The sequence below is a fragment of the Sciurus vulgaris genome (genome assembly GCF_902686455.1).
Source record: "Sciurus vulgaris genome assembly, chromosome: 1".
In the NCBI taxonomy this organism is placed as follows: domain Eukaryota; kingdom Metazoa; phylum Chordata; class Mammalia; order Rodentia; family Sciuridae; genus Sciurus; species Sciurus vulgaris.
In genome coordinates, this window is record NC_136461.1 from 114,340,764 (window position 1) to 114,361,574 (window position 20,811).

The 20,811-nt window shown below is 40.8% G+C and overlaps 2 protein-coding genes across 3 annotated transcripts; one reads left to right on the plus strand and one right to left on the minus strand.

Annotated features, from left to right (window-relative positions):
* The first annotated feature begins 11,078 nt into the window (after window positions 1-11,078).
* On the plus strand, window positions 11,079-13,028 carry LOC306670777 (uncharacterized protein). Of its 2 annotated transcripts, XM_079155719.1 has the most exons (3): window positions 11,079-11,165; window positions 12,277-12,547; window positions 12,620-13,028. In XM_079155719.1, the coding sequence occupies exons 2-3, from the start codon at window positions 12,296-12,298 to the stop codon at window positions 12,707-12,709; spliced, it is 342 nt and encodes a 113-aa protein (XP_079011845.1). In that variant the 5' UTR covers window positions 11,079-11,165; window positions 12,277-12,295; the 3' UTR covers window positions 12,710-13,028. The 2 variants fall into 2 exon arrangements, with proteins under 2 accessions (XP_079011845.1, XP_079011844.1); XM_079155718.1 differs by having other exon boundaries at window positions 12,277-13,028.
* A 4,860-nt stretch (window positions 13,029-17,888) lies between these two features.
* On the minus strand, window positions 17,889-19,631 carry LOC306670952 (uncharacterized protein). The gene is made up of 2 exons (XM_079156023.1): window positions 19,334-19,631; window positions 17,889-18,654 (listed from the first exon to the last, which is right to left on the minus strand). Exon 2 carries the CDS (start codon window positions 18,633-18,635, stop codon window positions 18,174-18,176), a length of 462 nt encoding a protein of 153 aa, XP_079012149.1. The 5' UTR covers window positions 18,636-18,654; window positions 19,334-19,631; the 3' UTR covers window positions 17,889-18,173.
* Window positions 19,632-20,811: the final 1,180 nt, after the last annotated feature.

The following is a 20,811-nucleotide window of genomic DNA, read 5'->3' on the forward strand; positions in this document are numbered from 1 at the left end:
TCTACACTAAGATTTCATCTCACACCAGTCAGGAGGGAAGTTATCAAGAAAACAAATAATAATAAAGGTTGGGGAGGATGTGGAGAAAAAGGAACACTTTCACATTGTTGTTGGGACTGTAAGTTAGTATGCAGGTTCCTCAAAAGAGTAGGCATGGAACCACCATATGACTGAGCTATACCATTCTGCAGCTATACCAATAGCCAAAGTATGAAACCAACCTAGTTGTCCATCAGTGGATGAATGGATAAACAAAATGTAAAATATATATATACATGCAGTAGAGCTTTATTCAGTCATAAAGAAGAATGAAATCATGTTATTCACAGGAAGTCAGATGGTACTAGAGACCATTATGTTAAGTGAAATAAGTTAAACTCAGAAGGTCAAAGGTCATATATTTTCTCTCATATGCAAAAGTTGGAAAAGAAAAAATGAAAAAAAGGTGGCAGGGATGGGGGATCTCATGAAAATCAAAGGAAGATCAGTAGAGGAAAGGGACCACAGGGTGGGAAGTGGGGAGGCTGGGGAGGAGGGGGAGTGCTAGGGAATGATATTGGCCAAATTGTTTTGTTACATTGTGTGCATTTATGAACACATAACAAAAAATCCCATCATTATGTACAACTGTAATGCACCAATAAAAAAATGTAAGAAAATAAATAAATGAGTGAAGCTCTGATTCCCTGAATAATTTCAGACTGTGGTCACCAGAAAATCTAAAAAGAAGTAGCAACTATGATATTTAGGTGATTTTGGAAGATAAAGATTAATTCTGAATTACACAGATGTACAGGGAGTGTGGAAAGCTGTGAAGAGGTCAGGATCTGCCACTCTAAAATGTGTTACTTTGCACAACCACATCAATGTTTACAGCAGTTCAATTCACCCTAGCTAAATATGGAACCAATCTAGATGCCCTTCAACAGATGAATGGATAAGAAAATGTGGTGTGTATATATTATGGAATATTACTCAGCTTTAAAGAAAAATGAAATTATGGCATTTGTTGGTAAATGGATGGAGTTAAAGAATACCATGCTAAGTGAAATAAGCCAAACCCCAAAAAACCAAAGGCCTATTGTTTTCTCCAATATGTAGATGCTAATTCACAGTGGGGGCAGTGGGGGGATAAGGAAGAATAGTTACTTTATATTAGGTAGAGGGGAGAAAGGGGAGGAGAAGGGAGGGGGTTGGGGGTATAAATGGTAGTATAGTGAAGCACACATTGTTGCCTTATGTGCATATGTGTCTCAATGACCGGTGTGATCCTGCAATATGTATGATGAGAGGGATGGGAGATTACTCTCCATTTTTGTATGATCTGTCAGAATGTATAAATGCATTCTACTGTCATGTACAACAAATTAGAACAAATTTTAAAAATTAAAAACATAAAAAAGTGTCACTTTGGTAATTTTGAACTGAAGACAATTAAGTATCAATAGATACAGATAGAATTTTCTCCCCTTCCTTTATCTGCCTAAAAGCAGTACAAGAATTTCCCTTTGTGAGGTGGCACAATTCCTCCCCCTCCTGATCAGAGCAAGTGGAGCAACTCTTATTACCAGGGGCAGAGAACCAGCACAAAGATGAGTCTGAGCAAACAATGCCTGCTGAAATACACCCTGTCTTCCCCTGACTCCCCATATATCCTCTGTAGTGTATTATCCTTTCAAATCCAACCCTCTATCTTCTTTTCTTTTGTTTTCATTTTTAAAACAGATTTATTAAGATTCAATCCATGTATCATATAATCCATCCATTTAAAGTGTACAATCTAGTGGTTCCCAGTATATTCATGGAGTTGTGTAACCATCACCACAGTTTTAGAATATGTTCATCACACAGAAAAGAAACTTTATAGCCATTAGCAGTCACTCCCTATTTTTCTCCCCTACCCCAACTATCTCCCTGACTCCCACAATTATTTTCTGTCCTTCTGAATTTGCCTATTCTTGGCACACACTTTAAAAAAAAACTATATAACTGTAATTACATACTCTTCTGTCAACATTCTCCCATCCTGTGCACCTCCCCCAACCACCCAAGTCTTTGGTAACTATCATTCTGCTCTCTGCCTCTATGAGATCAATGTTTTTATATTCCATGTGTGTGAGATCAATGTTTTTATATTCCATGTGAGGTACTTGTTCTTCTGTGTCTGGCTTACTACACTTAACACGATGTCCTCCAGTTCCATCCATGTTGCTGCAAGTGACAATTTGATTCCTTTTTATAACTGAATAATATTTCATTGGATTATAAATACCACATATCCTTTATCCATTCATTCATTGATGAACATTGAGGTTGATTCCATATTTGAGGTATGGTGAATAGTGCTTCAATAAATATGAGAATACAGATATCTCCTCAAAATACTTCTTTCATTTCCTTTAAATGTAGATCCAGTAGTGGGTTAGCTGAACCATATGGTAGTTCTGTATTTTTCGTTTTGGTTTTGGTTTTTTGAGAAAACTCCATACTGCTATTCCATAATGGAATACTAGTTTACATCTCCAACAGTAGTGTTAGAGTTCTCTTTTCTCTATACCCTCATCAACACATATTATCTTTCATCTTTTTTATAATAGCCATTCTTACAGGTAGGAGGTGATACTGTGGTTTTGGTTTACATTTTTTCTTATAATTGGTAATAATGAGCATTTTTAATATGCCTGTGACCAGTTATATGTCTTCCTTTGAAAGGTGTCTACTCAGGCCTTTTACCCAGGTTTAATTAGGTTATTTGTTTTCTTGCTATGGAGTTGAGTTTATTATGAATTTTTGATATTAATCTCTTGTCAGATGTACAGTTTGAAAACATGTTCTCCTCTTGGAAAGATCACCCATGTTCTCGGATAGGCAGAATCACTATTGTCCAAATGGTCATTTTATCAGAAAGCACTATGAATATTCAATGCAATTCCCATCAAAATTCCAATGACATTTTCATAGAAATAGAAAAAGCATTCATGAAGTTAATTTGGCAAAACAAGAGACCCAAAATAGCCAAAGTGATAATTAGCAAGAAAAGTGAAACAGGAAGCATCACAAATACAGGCCCTCCAATTACGCAACAAAGTTGTAGTAACAAAACAGCCTAGTACTGGCACCAAAACAGGCATTAAGACCAATGGAATAGACTAGAAGACACAGAGACAAGACAGACCCACATAAGTACAGTTATCTCATACTAAACAAAGATGCCAAAAATATACATTAGAGAAAAGATAGGCTCTTCAACAAATGGTGCTGGGAAAACTGGAAATCCATATATAGTAGAATGAAACTAGACCTCTATCTCTCACCTTGCACAAAATTTAATTCAAAGTGAATCAAATACCTAGGAATAAGACAAGAACCCCTGTACCTGCTGGAAGAAAATGTAGGACTAATACTACAATATGTCAGCTCAGGAATTGACTTCCTTAACAAGAATTCCTAAAGTGTAAAAAGTAAAATAAAAAATCAATAAATGGGATGGTATAAAACTAAAAAGCTTCTTCATAGCAAAAGAAACAATCAAGAGTGTGAAGAGAGAGCTACTACAGAACAGGAGAAAATCTTTGCCACCTGCACCTCAGACAGTACATTAATCTCTGGGATATACACAAAGAACTCAAAAAACTTAGCACCAAGGAAATAAATAACCCAATCAATAAATGGGTATAGGAACTGAACAGACACTTCTTAAAATAATAAATAAAAATGGTCAACAAATACATGAAAAAAGTTCAACATCTCTAGCAATTAGAAAAATACAAATTAAAAGTACACCGAAATCACATCTCACTCCAATCAGAATGGCAATTATCAAGAATACAAGTAACAGTAAGAGCTGGCAAAGATATAGGGGAAAGGGTACACTCATAAATCACTGATGTGACTGCAAATTGTTGCAACCATTCTAGAAAACAGTATGGAGATTCCTCAGAAAACTTAGAACAGAACGACCATTTGACCACTTCTTTCTTTTTCCATCCAAAGGATTTAAAGATAGCATGCACATCCACAAAACACTAATTTAAGTAAAACTAAAAGTACATAGCAGAAAGATCAGTAGACTAGAGGGAAGGGAACAGGGGGTGGGAGAATGGGAGGAGAAGGGGAAATACTGGATACTGAATTCGAACAAATTATATTCCAAGCTTTGATAATTATGCCAAAATGAGCCCTATTGTCATGTATTTCTAAAATGAACCAATAAAAACAAAAAAGAAAATATTTTCTCCCCATCTGTAGGCTGTCTCTTCCTTTTTGGATTGCTTACTTTGCTGGGCAGAAGCTTTTTAGCTTGATGTTATTCCATTTGTCTATTTTTGGTTTTGGTGCCTGTGCTTTTGAGGTCATATACAAAAAGTTATTGCCCAAACCAACGTCATAAAACATTTCCTCTGTATTTTCTTCAAGTAGTGTCACAGTTTGGATCTTGTACTTAAATCTTCCATCTCTTTGGAGATGATATTTTACATGGTAAGAAATAAGGTTTTAATTGTATTCCTCCACATGTGGATATCCAGTTTTCCCAACACATTATTGAAAAGATTGTCCTCTTGGTATCTTAGTCAAAAATCAGTTAGCTATAAATCTGTGGACTTATTTCTGGGCTTCCTGGTCTGTTCCATGTGTCTAGGCTGTGCCTATGTGTCTCTCTGTTTATATCATTTCCATGCCATTTGGGTTCCTGTAACTTTCTAGTGTATTCTCAAGTCAGATAGTATGACACATTCAGCTTTGTTCTTCTTGCTTAAGATTGCTTTGGCTATTTGGGGTCTTTTGTGATTACATATGAATTTTATGATTGTCTTTTCTACTTCTTTTCAAGTCTAACCTCTTCCCTGAGTATTCACTTCTTTTTTGTGAAGCTCCTGTGAATGTAAAAAACACTAACATTAATAAGAAACACGTCTTTCTCCTGTTAATTTGTCTTTTGCCGCTTAAATTCACAGCCCCCCATCAGTGAATCTAAGAGGGTAAGATTTTCCTTTTCAACAGCAGAAAACAATACTTAGTACTTTGGAACTCCAAAGGTTGTAATTTATCCCTGTCAGAAGCTCCTTGGAGTTAGGAAATATGGGCCTGTAACCCACTAGAAAATTTCCATACCATGCACATGACAGAGTCCAGGAAGGTGACACAGGATCATCCCCTTCCTCCAGGCTACTTGCTCTAGAACCCCTACTGAACCAACCTGAACCTGTCCTTTGATGATTCCTTGGAGGGAGAGTGAGGTACAAGGGTGTGTAGAAGTACTTAGCCTTCCTTGGTACTTAATTGCTTAAATCTCCCAATACCCTCAGGCCAATCACCCACATGCATCAGAATCAGTTGCACCAACACCAATGTTTGCATAGGTACCTTAGCACCCACCTGACCCTCCTTCCACCTGGAGTAGTTCATAGGACTGGGACAGTCCTGATAGGTTCAGGTCTCGCAAGTTGTTATTTCTGTTAGGGCAGTGATTTTAATTCCTCACATCATCTGGGGGTCTTAGAAAATTAATTGACTAAATAAAGCTGTCATGGAACTCAGACATAGACCAGATGGTGTTGATTGTAATCAAGGTAGAAAAGCCATTGTGTTTAAAATCTAGTGTTTCCCAACTTGTTTAATCATAAAAACCATCTAGTACATACTTTAGAAATACAGGCCCACAACTATTCTCCTTCATTCTGATGGAGAGACTGTAGCAAGATCCCAAGAGAGTATTATGGTTAGATCAGTTGGGGATACACCCCTCACAAATGAAGAATGGACCCCAGAAGCTCATAGGATGCCGGCTAGTTCCCCTCCAGATTTCATAAAGCTGAGGCTTCACACTTGACATTTGACTGTCATTCAGCAAACATGTGTCAAATGACTGACTGACTGACTACTTCAAAAATGAAGAAAATGATGGAAGTCTATGAGTCACTGGAGATAAGCTTCTAATAATAGATGTAGTTCAAACCCTAATGAGAAGAGAGGCACTTGATACCTATTATCCATCCACTGTGTTCGAGTCACTATAGTAGTTTTGCATATGTAATATCATTTAATAACACCTCAGAGAGCAAATATTATCATTCCTAAGTTACAGATAAGATAAACTGAGATTCATAAAGGCCACAGAGTCACAGTGCTGGATTTGCATCTTGGCTAAGCCTCCTATTTGCCCATTAATTTGGGCAAGTGATTTAGTCTTTGTGTTCCAACTTCCCCATCTATGGAATATATTTATGATCTGTTCCTTGCACTGCTAGTGTGAGGGTCCATGCCAAGCTAGTGGTAGTTATCATTTGTAAACTTTTCTAATACCATACACATAGCTAGTAAGGAACTGAGTATGGATTTCAAGTTAAGACTTTTGTTTTCAAACCTGTGCCCTACAGAGACAACTCTGCACTCTGGAGGAACTTACTTTCAAAGGAAGGCCAGGGATAAAGCAGGCACAGATGTATACATAAAAGAAAGTATCTGCAAACAGTGTATACCTCCAATGGAGTTTTGGATTTTCTGTAGAAAATTTTAAACCATGTGCTTCTCTCTTTGCCCCCCATCACATTTCAAAGGACAATGAGTGATCAGAAGAGCTCATCAGTCTGAACTGCCCCAGATTCCAGTACCCTGGGGAGTCTCTGTGTCAATCATCCATACCCAGAGAATCTCTCTCTCAAATAAATGATAGGTAGTTGATTAGTGCAGATGTGTGAGCATGTCCACTCAATGAGTGTCTTTTCTAAAACTATTCCTCTAGCTCATAAAATGCCCCACTAGTATTGAGAAGCAGAATTTTGTGTAGTATTTAAAGTTTTTCTTATAAAGATGACAACAATAAAAGTGCAGAAAAGTTAAGCAACTTGTTCAAGTTATCCAAGGAATAAGGGCATAACAAGGCTTTGAAACAGCTTAGCATCCTGGGTCTTTTCCTTATCAAGCAAGAGAAGCCATATTAACTTTTTTCTACCCTATCAGAATTGTTAAGAAAAAAGGAAGGAAAAGCAACAGGCTATATTCTTAGGGAGATAGTGGAATGGAGATCTGGCATTCAGGCTTTGGTCTGACTGTGCTGCTATAGAGCTTAAAATGGGTACCTCCTCCTTACCTTTCTCTTCCCTCTCTCTCCTCTGCCCCCATGTTAGCAAACTTGACTTTTCCTGTCTGTTGGGTCAAAGTGTTCAGGAGGCGTCTAACAATTGGGATCTGATGTTTCTTCCTTCATTCCTTGTTTTTTTCATGAAGCAGGGGACATGTGTGTTAAGGACTCTTTTTTTAATTTTTTTTTATTTGTTCTAACTAGCTGTACATGACAGTAGAATGTATTTACACACTTTTAAAGATCATACATAAATGGAATGTAATCTCTCATTTTTCTGATTATACATATTGTAGGATCACATCAATCATGCAGTCAGTCATACATGTACATCAGGTAATAATGTCTGTTTCACTCTACTATCATTCCTTCCCCCATACCCTGTCACATTTCTTCACTCCCTTCTACCTAATATAAAGTAACTCTATTCTTTCCTATCTACCCCCTTATTGTGAATTAGCATATCAGAGAAAACATTCAGCCTTTAGGTTTTTGGGTTTGGATTATTTCACTTAGCATGATATTCTCTAACTCCATCCATTTACCAGCAAATGCCAGAATTTCATTCTTCTTTAAAGCTGAATGATATTTCATCATATATATGTCATATAATATATATTTATGATATATATATCACATTTTCTTTAACCATTCATCTGTTGAAGGGCATCTCGGTTTCATAGTTCAGTTAATTTAAATTTTTTTTTTTCATGAATCAAGCAGCTGACATGGTGGTTTCCCTGGGTCCTAAACAGGATCAGAGGACAGAAGGTCAAACTTTTCCAAGACTACATGTTTCCAGATGTTAATATGCTTTAAGTATGCACATGAGCAAAGACTAGAACCTCATTTCTGCAAGGCCTTCTGAGTATTAGGAAAGTGGTGAGGAAGGAGTAATCTAAGCCAAGAAAAGCCTGACCACTGATTAAATTTAGGGCCATTAATCTGCCCTGCTTTGCAAATGAGGGGTGAACTAGAGACACCCAGAGTCAGTGGAGGATCCTGACTTAGGGATGAATGGGAGCCAGTTTTCAACATGGGAAGAGCAGCAGCTTCCTGTGCTATAAGTTGGGGTTCCTGGGCAAGGCTGAGAAATCTTGGGAGTTGTACTTATCATCAGAAAAGGTCCAGTTGCATGTGGGAGTTTGTAAGGCCTGATTCAAAAGTTCACCTAGTCCTGGTGGTGAAGAAACTAAGACTCTTCTAAAAGGAGAGAGTTCAAGTCACCAATAAATTACTTCAGATAAATTCATGTAAAACAATGTTGGGAATCAAGGGGAAGTTCCAGAGGTTAGAACCAGAGCATCCTTGGAGAGAAGGTGGCACAGGTGGAGGCAGGCAAGAATGTCCAGCCAATGGCAGATACCTGATGAGAGAGGGATTCCTTCACATCCAGGGGGCATGGGAGTACCCTACCTTCAGAGCTGGGTTCAGGTCCACCTGGAGCTGAGACAGGCTGGGTAGCACTGGAGGACAGAGGATCAAGAAACAGATTCTTCTAGGGCTCAGAACCCTCCCAACCACAGAAGCAGATTCTGCCTAGAGCTCCTGCAGTCACAGGCCCTGAAGAGGAGATTTGGCAAAGAGAGGGACCTAAGCCCACTACAGCAAGCTGAAATGAGGCAAGAGGCTTGGGACTCAGGGGTGGCAGTGGCACTGCACTAGCCTGAGAAAGGTGAGTTATTAAACTGGTTGAAAATAAAGGAGATGGGTGGGGAAAGGCAGTGGAAGCCTTGTCTGTCCTTTGCTAAGCCCTCTCTCTCCTTTGCAGTTCATCCCTAAAGACCCATCACAAGGGAATGTTTCTCTTACAAGAAACTTCTCAACAGTTCTTTAACTGGTTTCCAGGCCTCTCTACAAATAATGCCATTCATTCACTCACTCACTCACTCACTCACTCACTCACTCACCCATTCATTCATGCATTCAATCAGTCAGTCTACAATTACCAAATACTAAGCAACTACTACACATCAGGCACCATGTGAGAATGTATGTGGACCAATGACTTGGGACACAGTGGGAGATTGATCTGGACTCAAGTCCATAGGAGATGACCCAGACAGCAGATGCTCCACCACTATTAGGTATGTGTTTGGGGAAAGGAGGGGTGGGATAAAGAAGAGGAGCCATCCACATACCTGAGTATTAAGGTAATTTGAGTTTTCCAAGGCTACAACTGTTAACAGATTGTGTTTGGAATACAGCTCTGAATCAGTGACCTCAGTTTCATGTTATGCTAATTGGAGAAAACTGTTGGTACAAGAGCTCAGGGAATCCTTGTTCTATGTTCTCAGACCAGGGAGGGAGGCATACCTGAACAGGTGCTCAGAGGCATCCTCAAGGTCTCACTGATCAAGTCACTATGCCGCCCTGAGACCTCCTCCAGAGTGAAAGCAATTGAGTTCAAAAGACATTTTAGCATTTTTAGCTTTTTCCTTCCTCTCTTATACTCTGGTCCACCGAGAGATGCTGAGCTACATAAGTCCCTTATTTCTACCTATGCTAATCATGCCTCCTCCTATTTTTTACCAGTGCTTAGAAATACCTATTGTTAATTCCCAGAGCCATTTCAAACACGAAGCAGCTTTATTCTTAATTAAGAGGCTGCATTTTACCAACGATTAAGGGCTTACCCACAAGGCAGGGCTTTTTCTGTCCTCTCACATTTCCACTCATGTGAGTAGACCCAGTGCCAAGCAAAGAAGTCTGAACTCCCCATCCTACCTTTCATCATTTTCCTATCTGGGCTTAATTTCCCCTGGGGAAACAGAAGGGTTTAAAACAAAGGAGAATATGGAATATCTGTGTAGCATTCTTTTCCTCTGGGAGTCTGTTGTTCCACCTTTGGTGAGTTGTTTCACCTCCCATGGCCTCAAATCCCTAATCATCCTTTGAGCAATGTGGACAAAAGATTCTCTGAGACCCATTAAATCCAGTGGCTTATACTCACCCTGAGGAGTTCCCTCTCTATCAGTGAAAGTGGGCTTCATCCTTAGCTCCTAGAATGACAGACATGATTGGTATATATTAGGTGCTCCATCAATATTTTTTGAATGAAGAGAAAGCAATATGACCATGGGAACACCATTGGTTTGAGCAGGCACATCCCTGACCCTCAAGAGCCCCCAGGAGTACAATCGAACAAGGGAGGCAAACATTGAAGCTAGAAGAGGTGTTGGGGCTGGAGGCAGAAGTGGGCAAGAGTTGGTAGACGGTTAAGTACTAAGGACTCCATGAATGAGCATGCGGTGAAAGCAGTTAGAAAAGGCTTCCAGGTGTTTGGGTGGGGGATAGAATACAGTTGGGTTAGGAAGGAGGAAAGGGCCATGTCCCCCTGAATGGGTGGAGTACAGAAAAAGGTTATCCCAGAAGAGGGATTAGTTGTTGAAATTTAATGAAATAGGAGAGGGGTGAAGGTGTGGTTGGTGAAAGCAAAGCAGGTTTTCCCAGACTAGCAACCAACCAGGGAGGGGTGGGGTGGGGGTGATACGTAAATAATTCTGAATGTGTGTGGCTCAATGGAATTAGGAGAAAGATGTGGGACATGGACATAAAGTTCTTGGATCACCCCAGATGATCTGAGGAGTCTGTAATCAGTCAGTTCCTTATCTCTAGTTTGTACCTAAGACAGACAGCCAGTGCCCACCTCAACTCCTCTTTCCCAGCCATTCAATTGCCCAAAAGTATTCTGTCCCCCAAAGCATGAACAGCAACCATTACAATGGAACCAGTAGAGAACTCAGACTTCCTTCAGGTCTAACTCGTTAAACCTCCAGAGGGGCCTGTTGGTCATGCAGGACACCTGTGTCTGAGGGGCAGGGCAACAGTGGAACCCAGATGACATCATTGTCAGACTACCAGTGCCATTAAATCCGGTGGGCGGTTTTCATCATGAAAACTGAGTCAAAGGATGATGGAGGGGAGTAGAGTGAGTCATGTGTAACAGGTAAGGAATGAAAACAGAGCAGCTGAGGCAATTCTATTTCCTGGAGGAGAGCTGTTCAACTTATAAAAGCCAGCTGGCTGTTTCCTTCACATCAGACCCAAGTGGCCAGACAGACCATTCATCTCTGAATACCAGGTAAGTCTCTGATTACAACTGATATGAACTTATTGTTTGTTTTATTACTTTTGCTGGAGACTAGACAAGATAAATGTATGGAAGAAGGTTGATGCAGTGTATTAACTAGAGTTAGAGAACACTGGAATATCTTTATTTTAAATTAAAGCACAGTTTGGGTTTGAAGGGAACTTAAAGATGGTTGTCTGTCTCCTCAGTGGACAGCCATGGAATTGGGGGGCCAGAGAAGGAGAGGGATCCATTCAAATGCCCACAGGAAGTTCATAGCAGGACAAGGGCTAAGGCTCAGGTCTACATCACAATTTTCTCTGTTGTGATACTTACTATGGAAATTTTAATTTGTTAGATGGACCTATTGAGGTCCATCTATTGAGTACTTATTGCCTTTAAGACAGTATGCTAAAAAAAAAAAAAGACATTATGCTAGACACTTTAGATAAATAGACCAATATGGAACTTACCAAACTTAACAACCTATCATGGATGTTAATACATGCAGATAAATAGATGCAATGCAAGGTAGATAGTAGTTAGTTTAAGGAGTGCAGGGCAGGGAAGGGCTTGGGGTTCAGGGAAACATTGGTCAGGAAGAGCCTCTTGGTGGTGGCATGTGATGTGAGCCATAATGGAGGAGTATTTGACAAGCAGACATGAAAGGGAAAGCATTTTATAGGAAATAATGTGAGCAAATACCAGAATCAAAACCATGGGGCTTGGATTAACAGAGAGCCATCCTATAGGTCACACAGCATTCCAAGGAGAACCAGGAGGATAGACTACAGTCATGTCTGTGATGCCAGTCTCCAGAAGATCTGATCTGTGTTTCTCAGAAGCCAGTTTTCTTCATGCATTTTCCAATGAGGGATGTAACATGTCTGGGGAAGAAAAGCTGAGGAGTGAACCCCATTACAATGGACAGAGCAAACTGCCTTTAAGCTCCTCCTCTTAAAGGATCCCAGAAATCATCATAGTAAATTTTCAAACGTAGGGGTCAGTGAGGGGAAAGAAGAGGCTCTTTTCTCTAAACGGGCATGAAATGAAATCTACTGGGCACTGAACTTGTCTTCGTCTCTGTTTCATTGAATCATTGAGTCAGCTTTTCTGTCTCTAGGACCAGCTATCATTGAAGCATGAGTTCCCAGCAGCAGAAGCAGCCCTGCACCCTGCCCCCTCAGCTGCAGCAGCACCAGATGAAACAGCCTTGCCAGCCTCCACCCCAGGAACCATGTGTTCCCAAAACCAAGGAGCCCTGCCACACAAAAGTGCCTGAGCCTTGCCAGCCCAAGGTGCCTGAGCCCTGCCAACCCAAGGTGCCTGAGCCCTGCCAACCTAAGGTGCCTGAGCCCTGCCAACCCAAGGTGCCTGAGCCCTGCCAACCCAAGGTGCCTGAGCCTTGCCAACCCAGCGTGCCTGAGCCCTGCCAACCCAGCGTGCCTGAGCCCTGCCAACCCAAGGTGCCTGAGCCTTGCCAATCTAAGGTGTCAGAGCCCTGCCCCTCAATGGTCACTCCAACACCAGCTCAGCAGAAGATAAAGCAGAAGTAACACGGATCACAGCCATGCCCTTGAAGAGACAACCACTGGATGCTTCATCCCCCTTCCCGTTTTGCTCATGAGTTCCATTTTTCTTCTGACCTTAAATTAACATGCTATCACCCTGAGTCATAATCCCTCCTTCTTGAACCCCCTAAAAAGATGTCCCTCACATTCACTATGGAGGGTTTCTGGAGCCCCTGAGTGTGACTCAGTCTCACTGAATGAGTAGGTCTTCCAGGGGCTCAGAATTAATCTGAAGAGGGATGTTGGGAAGGATCAAGTGAATTTTCCCTGTTCTGTCCTCATTAAATCACTTTTAACTCCACAACTGGCTGAGTGTGTCATTCGATGATTCAACCTTCATTACTCTCTCAGCGTGAAGCAGGAACTAGTAGGATAAACGCTGTTGGCAGAAACCCTGGCACTGAGAGCAATGTGCTTGTGCGGATCTTACATATAGGATACCCCTGGGTTGGCAGTGAGAGTGTTCAAGATCATCCAACATTTGTTACTCTGGGCTGCTACAGTTGGAGAAGGGCTTTCTTCTTTTCACCTGTGTAAAGTCACACCTAAGTATACGTGGTACCTGCTTCAAGCCATCCCTGACTCAGTCCTTGCCCCTAAACTGTCCTTATTCTTAAAAAAAAAATAACTCCAAAAAATAGTTCTTGTATAAATTCCAACCTGATCATTTGTCCTCATTCATCTTCCCTTTTTGATGTTCACTATGCTTGGAGTCAAACACTTGTATACTCAACACTCACATCCTCAAACACATATTGCCCACATACATGCAGGGGTAGACTCCTGTACTTAGAAGATGGACACACACAGACACCTCCACACACTTAGATCACCCAAGTCACACAAAAAGTGCATACACAGTCAGATTTGATCAGCTTAGTCAGTCTTCTTTTATTGAGTTCCCACCATGAAGACACCTATGATAGCAGGACAAAGGAGAGTAGAATCCATAGTGCCTGCCCTATGATAACTCTAAGAGAGATGATGTTTATCCCATCCCATACAAACATACATTCTCAGAAAAGTACACACAGAGCTCTCTTTCTCTCTCTCTCTCTCCACATACACACAGTACTTCTCAAAATAAAACAAAAAAAAAAAATGCATCAAATAAAAGACCAAATAGTTTAAGCAGGTTTCAGAAGAAGAAAGATTAACAAAAATAGAACAAAAGTCCAGCATTAAATGAGGGTGAACAGGTCATCACGATATAAATTTTAGGGGAAGTTAGAGCACCTAGGCCAGTCCACTCATTTTCCAGATAGACAGGATCCAGAAAGGTGAATATAATTATTTAAAGTCATCCAGAAGTCGTGTCTCTGAATCACCCCTGGAACCCAGCTCTTCTGACTCTCAGCCTCTGGAGCCCTATCATCCTGCTCCCCTGGTGGCCAGTAGGTTTCAAAGTCTCAGTTGACCAGGTCTGAGTTATTTGTAAATCATCTCCAGAGGATGAGAGGCCAATGGGGATTTTCAGAGGGGATGCAGAGGTCACTGGGGAGCAAACCCCATTCCTAGCCAAGATGGATGGTCCACAACACCAAAGGAGCGTGAGTCAGGAGACAGGCAACACCTGTGTGACATGTCAGCACTCCAAGTGAGTCTGGAAAGAGCTCAAACCAAAGATAAAAATTGTCTAAAAAGTTTTTGCAAGTTGAAGAGTAGATGTCAGACTAGCAGGAGAGAATAACATACATCACTTGGATCTGTAAGGTATGCACATATTGAGATGACTTCAAATTACAACTTATTAGCATGATGGAAAATGTCACTAACATCTCTAGGAGTAGTCACTTTAATTTAAAGGGGCAGGCCCAGGTGAGACTGGCAGGTGATACATAGCTGTTAGGGGTGTAAAGCCAAGAGCAAAATGAATTGAAATCCTTAAATATCTGCATGCTCCCTGAATTCCACAGGGTAACAGTCATTCCTGTACAAATTATTTATTTGTTAGGGTGATCATTTTAACATTATATGTCATTTAAAAAATGGGAGGGAAAAAACATACATTCCCAAAAGAGAAAATTGACTCTAAGGGCTGTAGTATACTGCAAACATAAAATGATAATAGTTATATGCAAAAATGTTTTGATAATATTAAAATCATTTAAAATACTTTGGCATATAAGACATAATCACATCTTTGCACAATAAAAATAGAAGTAACTATAGCAAAGCATAAACAGTGACTACATTTGTTGAGTACAATGTATTACTTTATCTTTGAATATCTGTATATTTTAGCCATTGTTTATCCCATAAATTGATATGTTTATTTATAATACTTCTTTATATGTTTAAAAAATCAATAACTAGAGGGAAAGTGTGTGTCCAGAACTTTCCAGAAGCCCTGCAGCAATTTCCAGGCCAGCAACCCAAAGGTGAAATGGGTGGGGGCAAGAGTCCTAAGACTTTGTGGTGGTATGCACATAACACCACAGTTCAATTCTAAATCCCCAATGACACTCCCTCCGCCCCACTCACAAAGGCTCCAATCTCTCCTCTGACTTCAACACTGCCATCCCAGGATAAAGTATACCTGGCCAGGGCTGAACTCTCCCTGTCAGAGCTCTTACTCTTCCCCTGGCGGCTTTCTTGTGCAATGATAAGGGAATGCTATTCATCGAGTCAACAATAGAGGGCAGGGTCTTGTTTTTTACATGAGGAATTCAAGGCACAAACCACACACTGCTTGGTGAATTGCAGGTTCACAACCTGCCTGCTGACCTCACTTTGTGCAGGTAAAGAGATGCATATTTAGTTTCTTCTCATGACCATATCTTGGTTTCCTCACCCTCTCATTCCTGTGTCCTAGCAGGACCAGGAGTCTCCATGTGTACTGAACAAAAAAGAAAGCCATTATCTTGTTTAGATAAGAACAGTTTAATAAGGGGATTCCTACTGGGCGGCTGGCTGTTTCCTCCCTACTTCTGACTTTGGAGAGCTCTTCCGTGGACATCTCTGTGAAATCATGTCCCAACTGGCTTCCTCCATTGCCCTACTTAATTTACTTGGTTCTCTGTCATGCTTCTCTTCTTGTTCTTCTATTCCAGTTTTATGTTCACCACTCTCTCAACTCTGCTACCTCACATATTTCCCCAGAACCAAATGTCCAGTCTAGGCTTTAAGGTCTTATTAGGCTTCCACTGGCCCTTGATACATTAACAGACACAGCTTTCAAATGTGCTGCATCCTATGCCAAATGGCCCTGCATGTCCCACACAATGCACTTATCCTGGATCCATATCTTCTTTGTCTTGCTTAGAGCTTCTCTACTGGGTCCATCTTGCTACCGGCAAAGTGGCTGGGGTCATTTCATCTCTGCTGAGAGATTTTACCTTCACTGAATGATGTAGGGAATTTGAGGATGTCTGCACTACATTCTTTGAACACAGATCACTCTTATCTTGGGGATCACTGAGCATTATCCTTCCCCAACCTCATTCTCCCTACATATCTAAGGCAGCAATGCTCATGACAGTGAAAACCACATGCTCTTACCTAGTCATACCTGCAACACCCTTTGAATAGAGGTATCTTGATTCCTTTAGAAGACTTAGAGCTCCTGAGGACAGAGCTCTCTCTCCAATCCAACTGAGAGATTCCCCAGTCCATTCTTTCCTAGGCCCTCACAATTGTGAATTAGTATCTGCATATCAGAAAAAACATTCAGCCTTTGGTTCTTTGGAATTAGCTTATTTTGCTTAGCATAATATTCTCCAATTCCATCCATTTACTGAAAATGCCATAATTTCATTCTTCTTTAAGGCTGAGTGGTAATCTATTGAGTACATATACCACATTTTTTTCTTTATCCATTCATCTGTCTAAGGGCACCTGGGTTGGCTCCATAGCTTAACTATTGTGAATTGAACTGCTACAAATATTGTTGTGGATGCAGCACTATTGTATGCTGATTTTAAGTCATTTGAGTATATACTGAAGTGGGAGAGCTAGGTCGAATGGTGGTTCCATTCCTAGTTTTTTGAGGAATCTCCATTCTGCTTTTGAGTGTGGTTGCACCAATTGGCAGTCCCGCCACAATGTATGGGTTTACCTTTTTCCTCACAGCTTTTCCAACATTTATTACTACTTGTATTCTTGATCATTGCCATTCTGATTGAAGTGAGATGAAATCTCAGTGTAGCTTTAATTTGCATTTCTCTAACTGCTAGAGATGTTGAACATTTTTCATATATTTGTTGACCATTCATATTTCTTCTTTTGAAAAGTGTTTGTTCACTTTCTTTGCCCATTTATTGATTTGGTTATTTGTTCATTTGGTGTTAAGTTTTCAGACTTCTTTATATGCCTTGGAAATTAATGCCCTTTCTGAGGTGCAGGTGGCAAATATTTTCTCCCATTCTGTAGGCTCTCTCTTCATGCTCGTGTTTCCTTTGCTGTGAGGAAGCTTTTTAGTTTGATACCATCCCATTTATTGATTATTGATTTTACTTCTTATACTTGTTTTGTTTTTGATAATATTCATTTCTATCGGTCATCCCTTTAAAAAGTTGCTTCTTAGACTTCTGAGGGCCACTTTGGGAGAGAAACTATTGGGAATGTGTTTGTAAGGATATGGGGAGGTGTAGTTGTATATTTGTATGAAAAGAATGTGAGTATCTCATCTCCTAAAGAAGACTACAAATTCTCCACAGGAGCCACCCTGTGCCCTTTTCTCCATCTTCCTGGAACAGTGTTAGGTCTCCATGCACATAACTATTGAGCAAAAGATACTCAGCAAGATATTGAGCAAAAAGACTTACAAAAAATATGTCTCTGTGAATATATGTGGTTCTATATGTCTCAGGGTAGCTGGACTGTAAAATGAGTGAAGAAAAATAAATTACCAAATTCCAATATGTAGAAGTGAAGTTTTCTTGGAATAGACGGGAGACTTCTAGGCAGAATATTGAAGAGCAAGAGTGGCTTCGAGGAGGCATCATAGAACTCAAATGTGACTCAGTCCAAAGTAAGAAGCAATCCTTGTTCTAATTGTGACTGCCCAAAGTGACAGTCTCTGGTTGCTTTATATTATACCTCATTAATATCCAAGAAATGCCCTTGAAGTTTATCCCCCATAGTCTCATAAAAGTATGCAGTACCAAGGTTAAATAAATGGCATGTACACCAAGAGTGGAGATAAAGTAATTTAATGGGACAGAGCAGGAAACATGCATTTCCCTCCATCAAGAAAAACCATTCAGATGAACTCTCAGAAACTAAAGACCAGCAAAGACACTAAGAGTTTCTTAAAGTCCTATACATACTTCCTTAAAGTGTGTGCAAGGGAAGGTTTTAGAGTGCATAGTTTTAGGATACAGATAAGGAGTCAGGGTGACAACATATTGATTATGAGGTCTATTGAAAATTGAGACAAAGATACAGATGGGAAGAGGATGTTCATCAGATGGTGGTCAGCTCCTGAAGGGCCTGGCTGTGGACTGCATCACTTCTGCTTGGTCTTCTGCTGAGCTGGGCCTGCAGTGACTTTTGAGGGGGAAGGCTCAGGAACCTTGGTGTAGCCTGGCTGAGGGACGTTGGTGTAGCCTGGCTTAGGGGCCACAGTGCAGCCTGGCTGGGGGACCACAGTGCAGCCTGGTTGAGGGACCATAGTGGAACCTGGCTGGGGGACCACAGTGCAGCCTGGTTGAGGAACCACAGTGGATCCTGGCTGGGGGACCACAGTGCAGCCTGGTTGAGGAATCACAGTGGAGCCTGGCTGAGTGACCTTGGTGCAGCCTGGCTCTGGAGTCTTGGTATTCCCAGGTTGAGGAACATTGGGGTGGCATGGCTCCGTGATTATGGGAACAAGTGGTCCTTGAGGTGGAGGCTGGGAGGGTTGCTTCACTTGCTGCTCTTGAAGTTGAGGGGGTGGGACAAAGGGCTGCTTCTGCTGGTAGGAACTCATGCTTCAGAGGAGGCTGAACCTACAGGCAGAAAAACTGACTTAGTTTGGAGAAGCAAGGAAGAAACTCAACTTGATGACAAATCTCTTTCATTGCACATCCCTTCATAAGTGAGAGATTCCTTTTTATTTCTTTCTGTTCCTGTGAATTTGAGATCATAGGAGGCTTTAAGATCCCTGCACACTTTCAAGGTAAAAGGTAAAGGTGATCTGTTGAGTTTCATGTGAATGGAATCCTTCTCTTTGCTTCCTCCTCTTCCAATTTGCCTTTCTCATTTTACCCACGCAGGGCCTCTGTCCTCCCTTTTTATAGTTAGCAAATTATGCCCATGCACACATTTTCTAATGGATCATACATTCATGGGTAAGGAATACTTAAGAATATTCAAATTGCCAATATATTACCTTCTATATTAAAAATTCTCAAAAAATATTAGAGGAATGATTAAAATGTCACAAAAAGTGCCCTTGATATAGTCATATTCTCCTGTTAACAAATGTTTACACAGATCACTCCCCTTTTTTGATCTTCAGTTCCACAGCTGTAATTTGAGTGAGAAGTAAAAGAAACATTGTGAAGTCACCCTGAATAAAACCACCCTCACATTAAAAATAGATGTATCCTTAACATGGCAAATAGATCCCAATTAATTTGATGTACTGATAGGAGAATATTAAGACGTTTCGGTGGGGAGACTCACCTGGTGTGCAGGGAAATTCAAGCTCTCTGGACTCTCAGGACTGGTGTGGAGTCTCTGGTTGACTCCCTTTTTATACAGAAAATAAGCCCTACCTTAAGGAAGTAGGATTTTAATTTTGACTGCTCTGCCTTCATTCCAGCTTAGTGATGGAGATCTCCGGATCAACGTTTTTCTTTTCTTTCTTTCTTTTTTTTTTTTTTTTTTTTTTTTTTTTTTTTTGTGCTTACTCTCTGACAATGATGTCATTTGGGCATGTCTCCACTGTCCACCCTTTGTGGGGTGGTTGCTACGCACAACAGGCTTCTTGGAGGGGAAGTAATATGTTAAAACAGAAGGAATTTCTTGGTCTGCCAGGACCAGAAAGAGTCATGCTTCTTGACCACAGCCCTAATCTTTAGCCTAGATTAGTCCTATTGGCCTTCTCAACATTTGAAGCGGATGTGTGGATATTAATAGGCATTTCTGGTTCTTCTGGTAGGGAATGGGGTGGTGCAGAGTAAGTGAATCATCTGGTTTTCAATCTCTCAGTGGTTCTAAGTCATCAATAAGAAATGAAAGGGCCAAATGTCTCCTTTGGAAATAGGTTATTTTCATTTCGGAGAACTTAAGATGCCATGTTGACCAGGGATAGTAGAGGCACCATTGGAAATGACAGTCGGGATTGGTAGGCTTTTTCTGACATGATGGCACAGGCCTACAGACCCTGCATCTTATGTTACCTTTTTTTTTTTCTGGAATGATACAGGAATAAAAAGAGTTCTGGTTCACTGAATTTATATACAAGCCATTTCCTCTCATCACAAAAGGAGGAATCTGAGGTCACTCACTCATAGTTGCTCTGAATACACAATCTCTTACTAGGTATGGTCCACAGGAAATCCAAACATCCTTTAAGCTCAGGTATGTGGATAGTTTCTCCCATCCACTGATGGACCACAGCGTTACCTCCCATCAACCTGATACCCCAGGTTTGGCCACCATCATTAGCACCTTCCACCTGTTTCCCAAAGTCAGAAGTCATTCTCTGTCCTCACACTGCCTGGTTATAGTAAATACTCAGCCAATGGACAATTATTCTTTTTTTAAAATAGATTTGTAGGTAAACAAAAAACACTGGAAGGCAGACAGAAAGGAATGAAGGAAGTAGAATGAATAGAATGATAATAAGAAAAGGAGGAGAAAAAAGAAAAGCATGGAATACAGACACACTGAGAAACTGCTTTGAGAAACATAGGACTGCCCTTGAAAATGATCCAGCGTATTTGACAGGCCTTGCGGTGTGAGCTGAGAAGGGCGAGGGTTCTTCAAGGAGCAGCTGCCACCACAGCCTCCCACCTATCTTGTTCCTTCTCTGCTAGTGTCTGAGAAGCTACCACCCTGGGAGGTGATGCCAGGGTCATTGTCACACCTAAGGCCAGTCTCTGATATCACATTCTATTTTCTTTGGAGTGAGGTTCAGGTTCCTTTTCCTCTCCCAA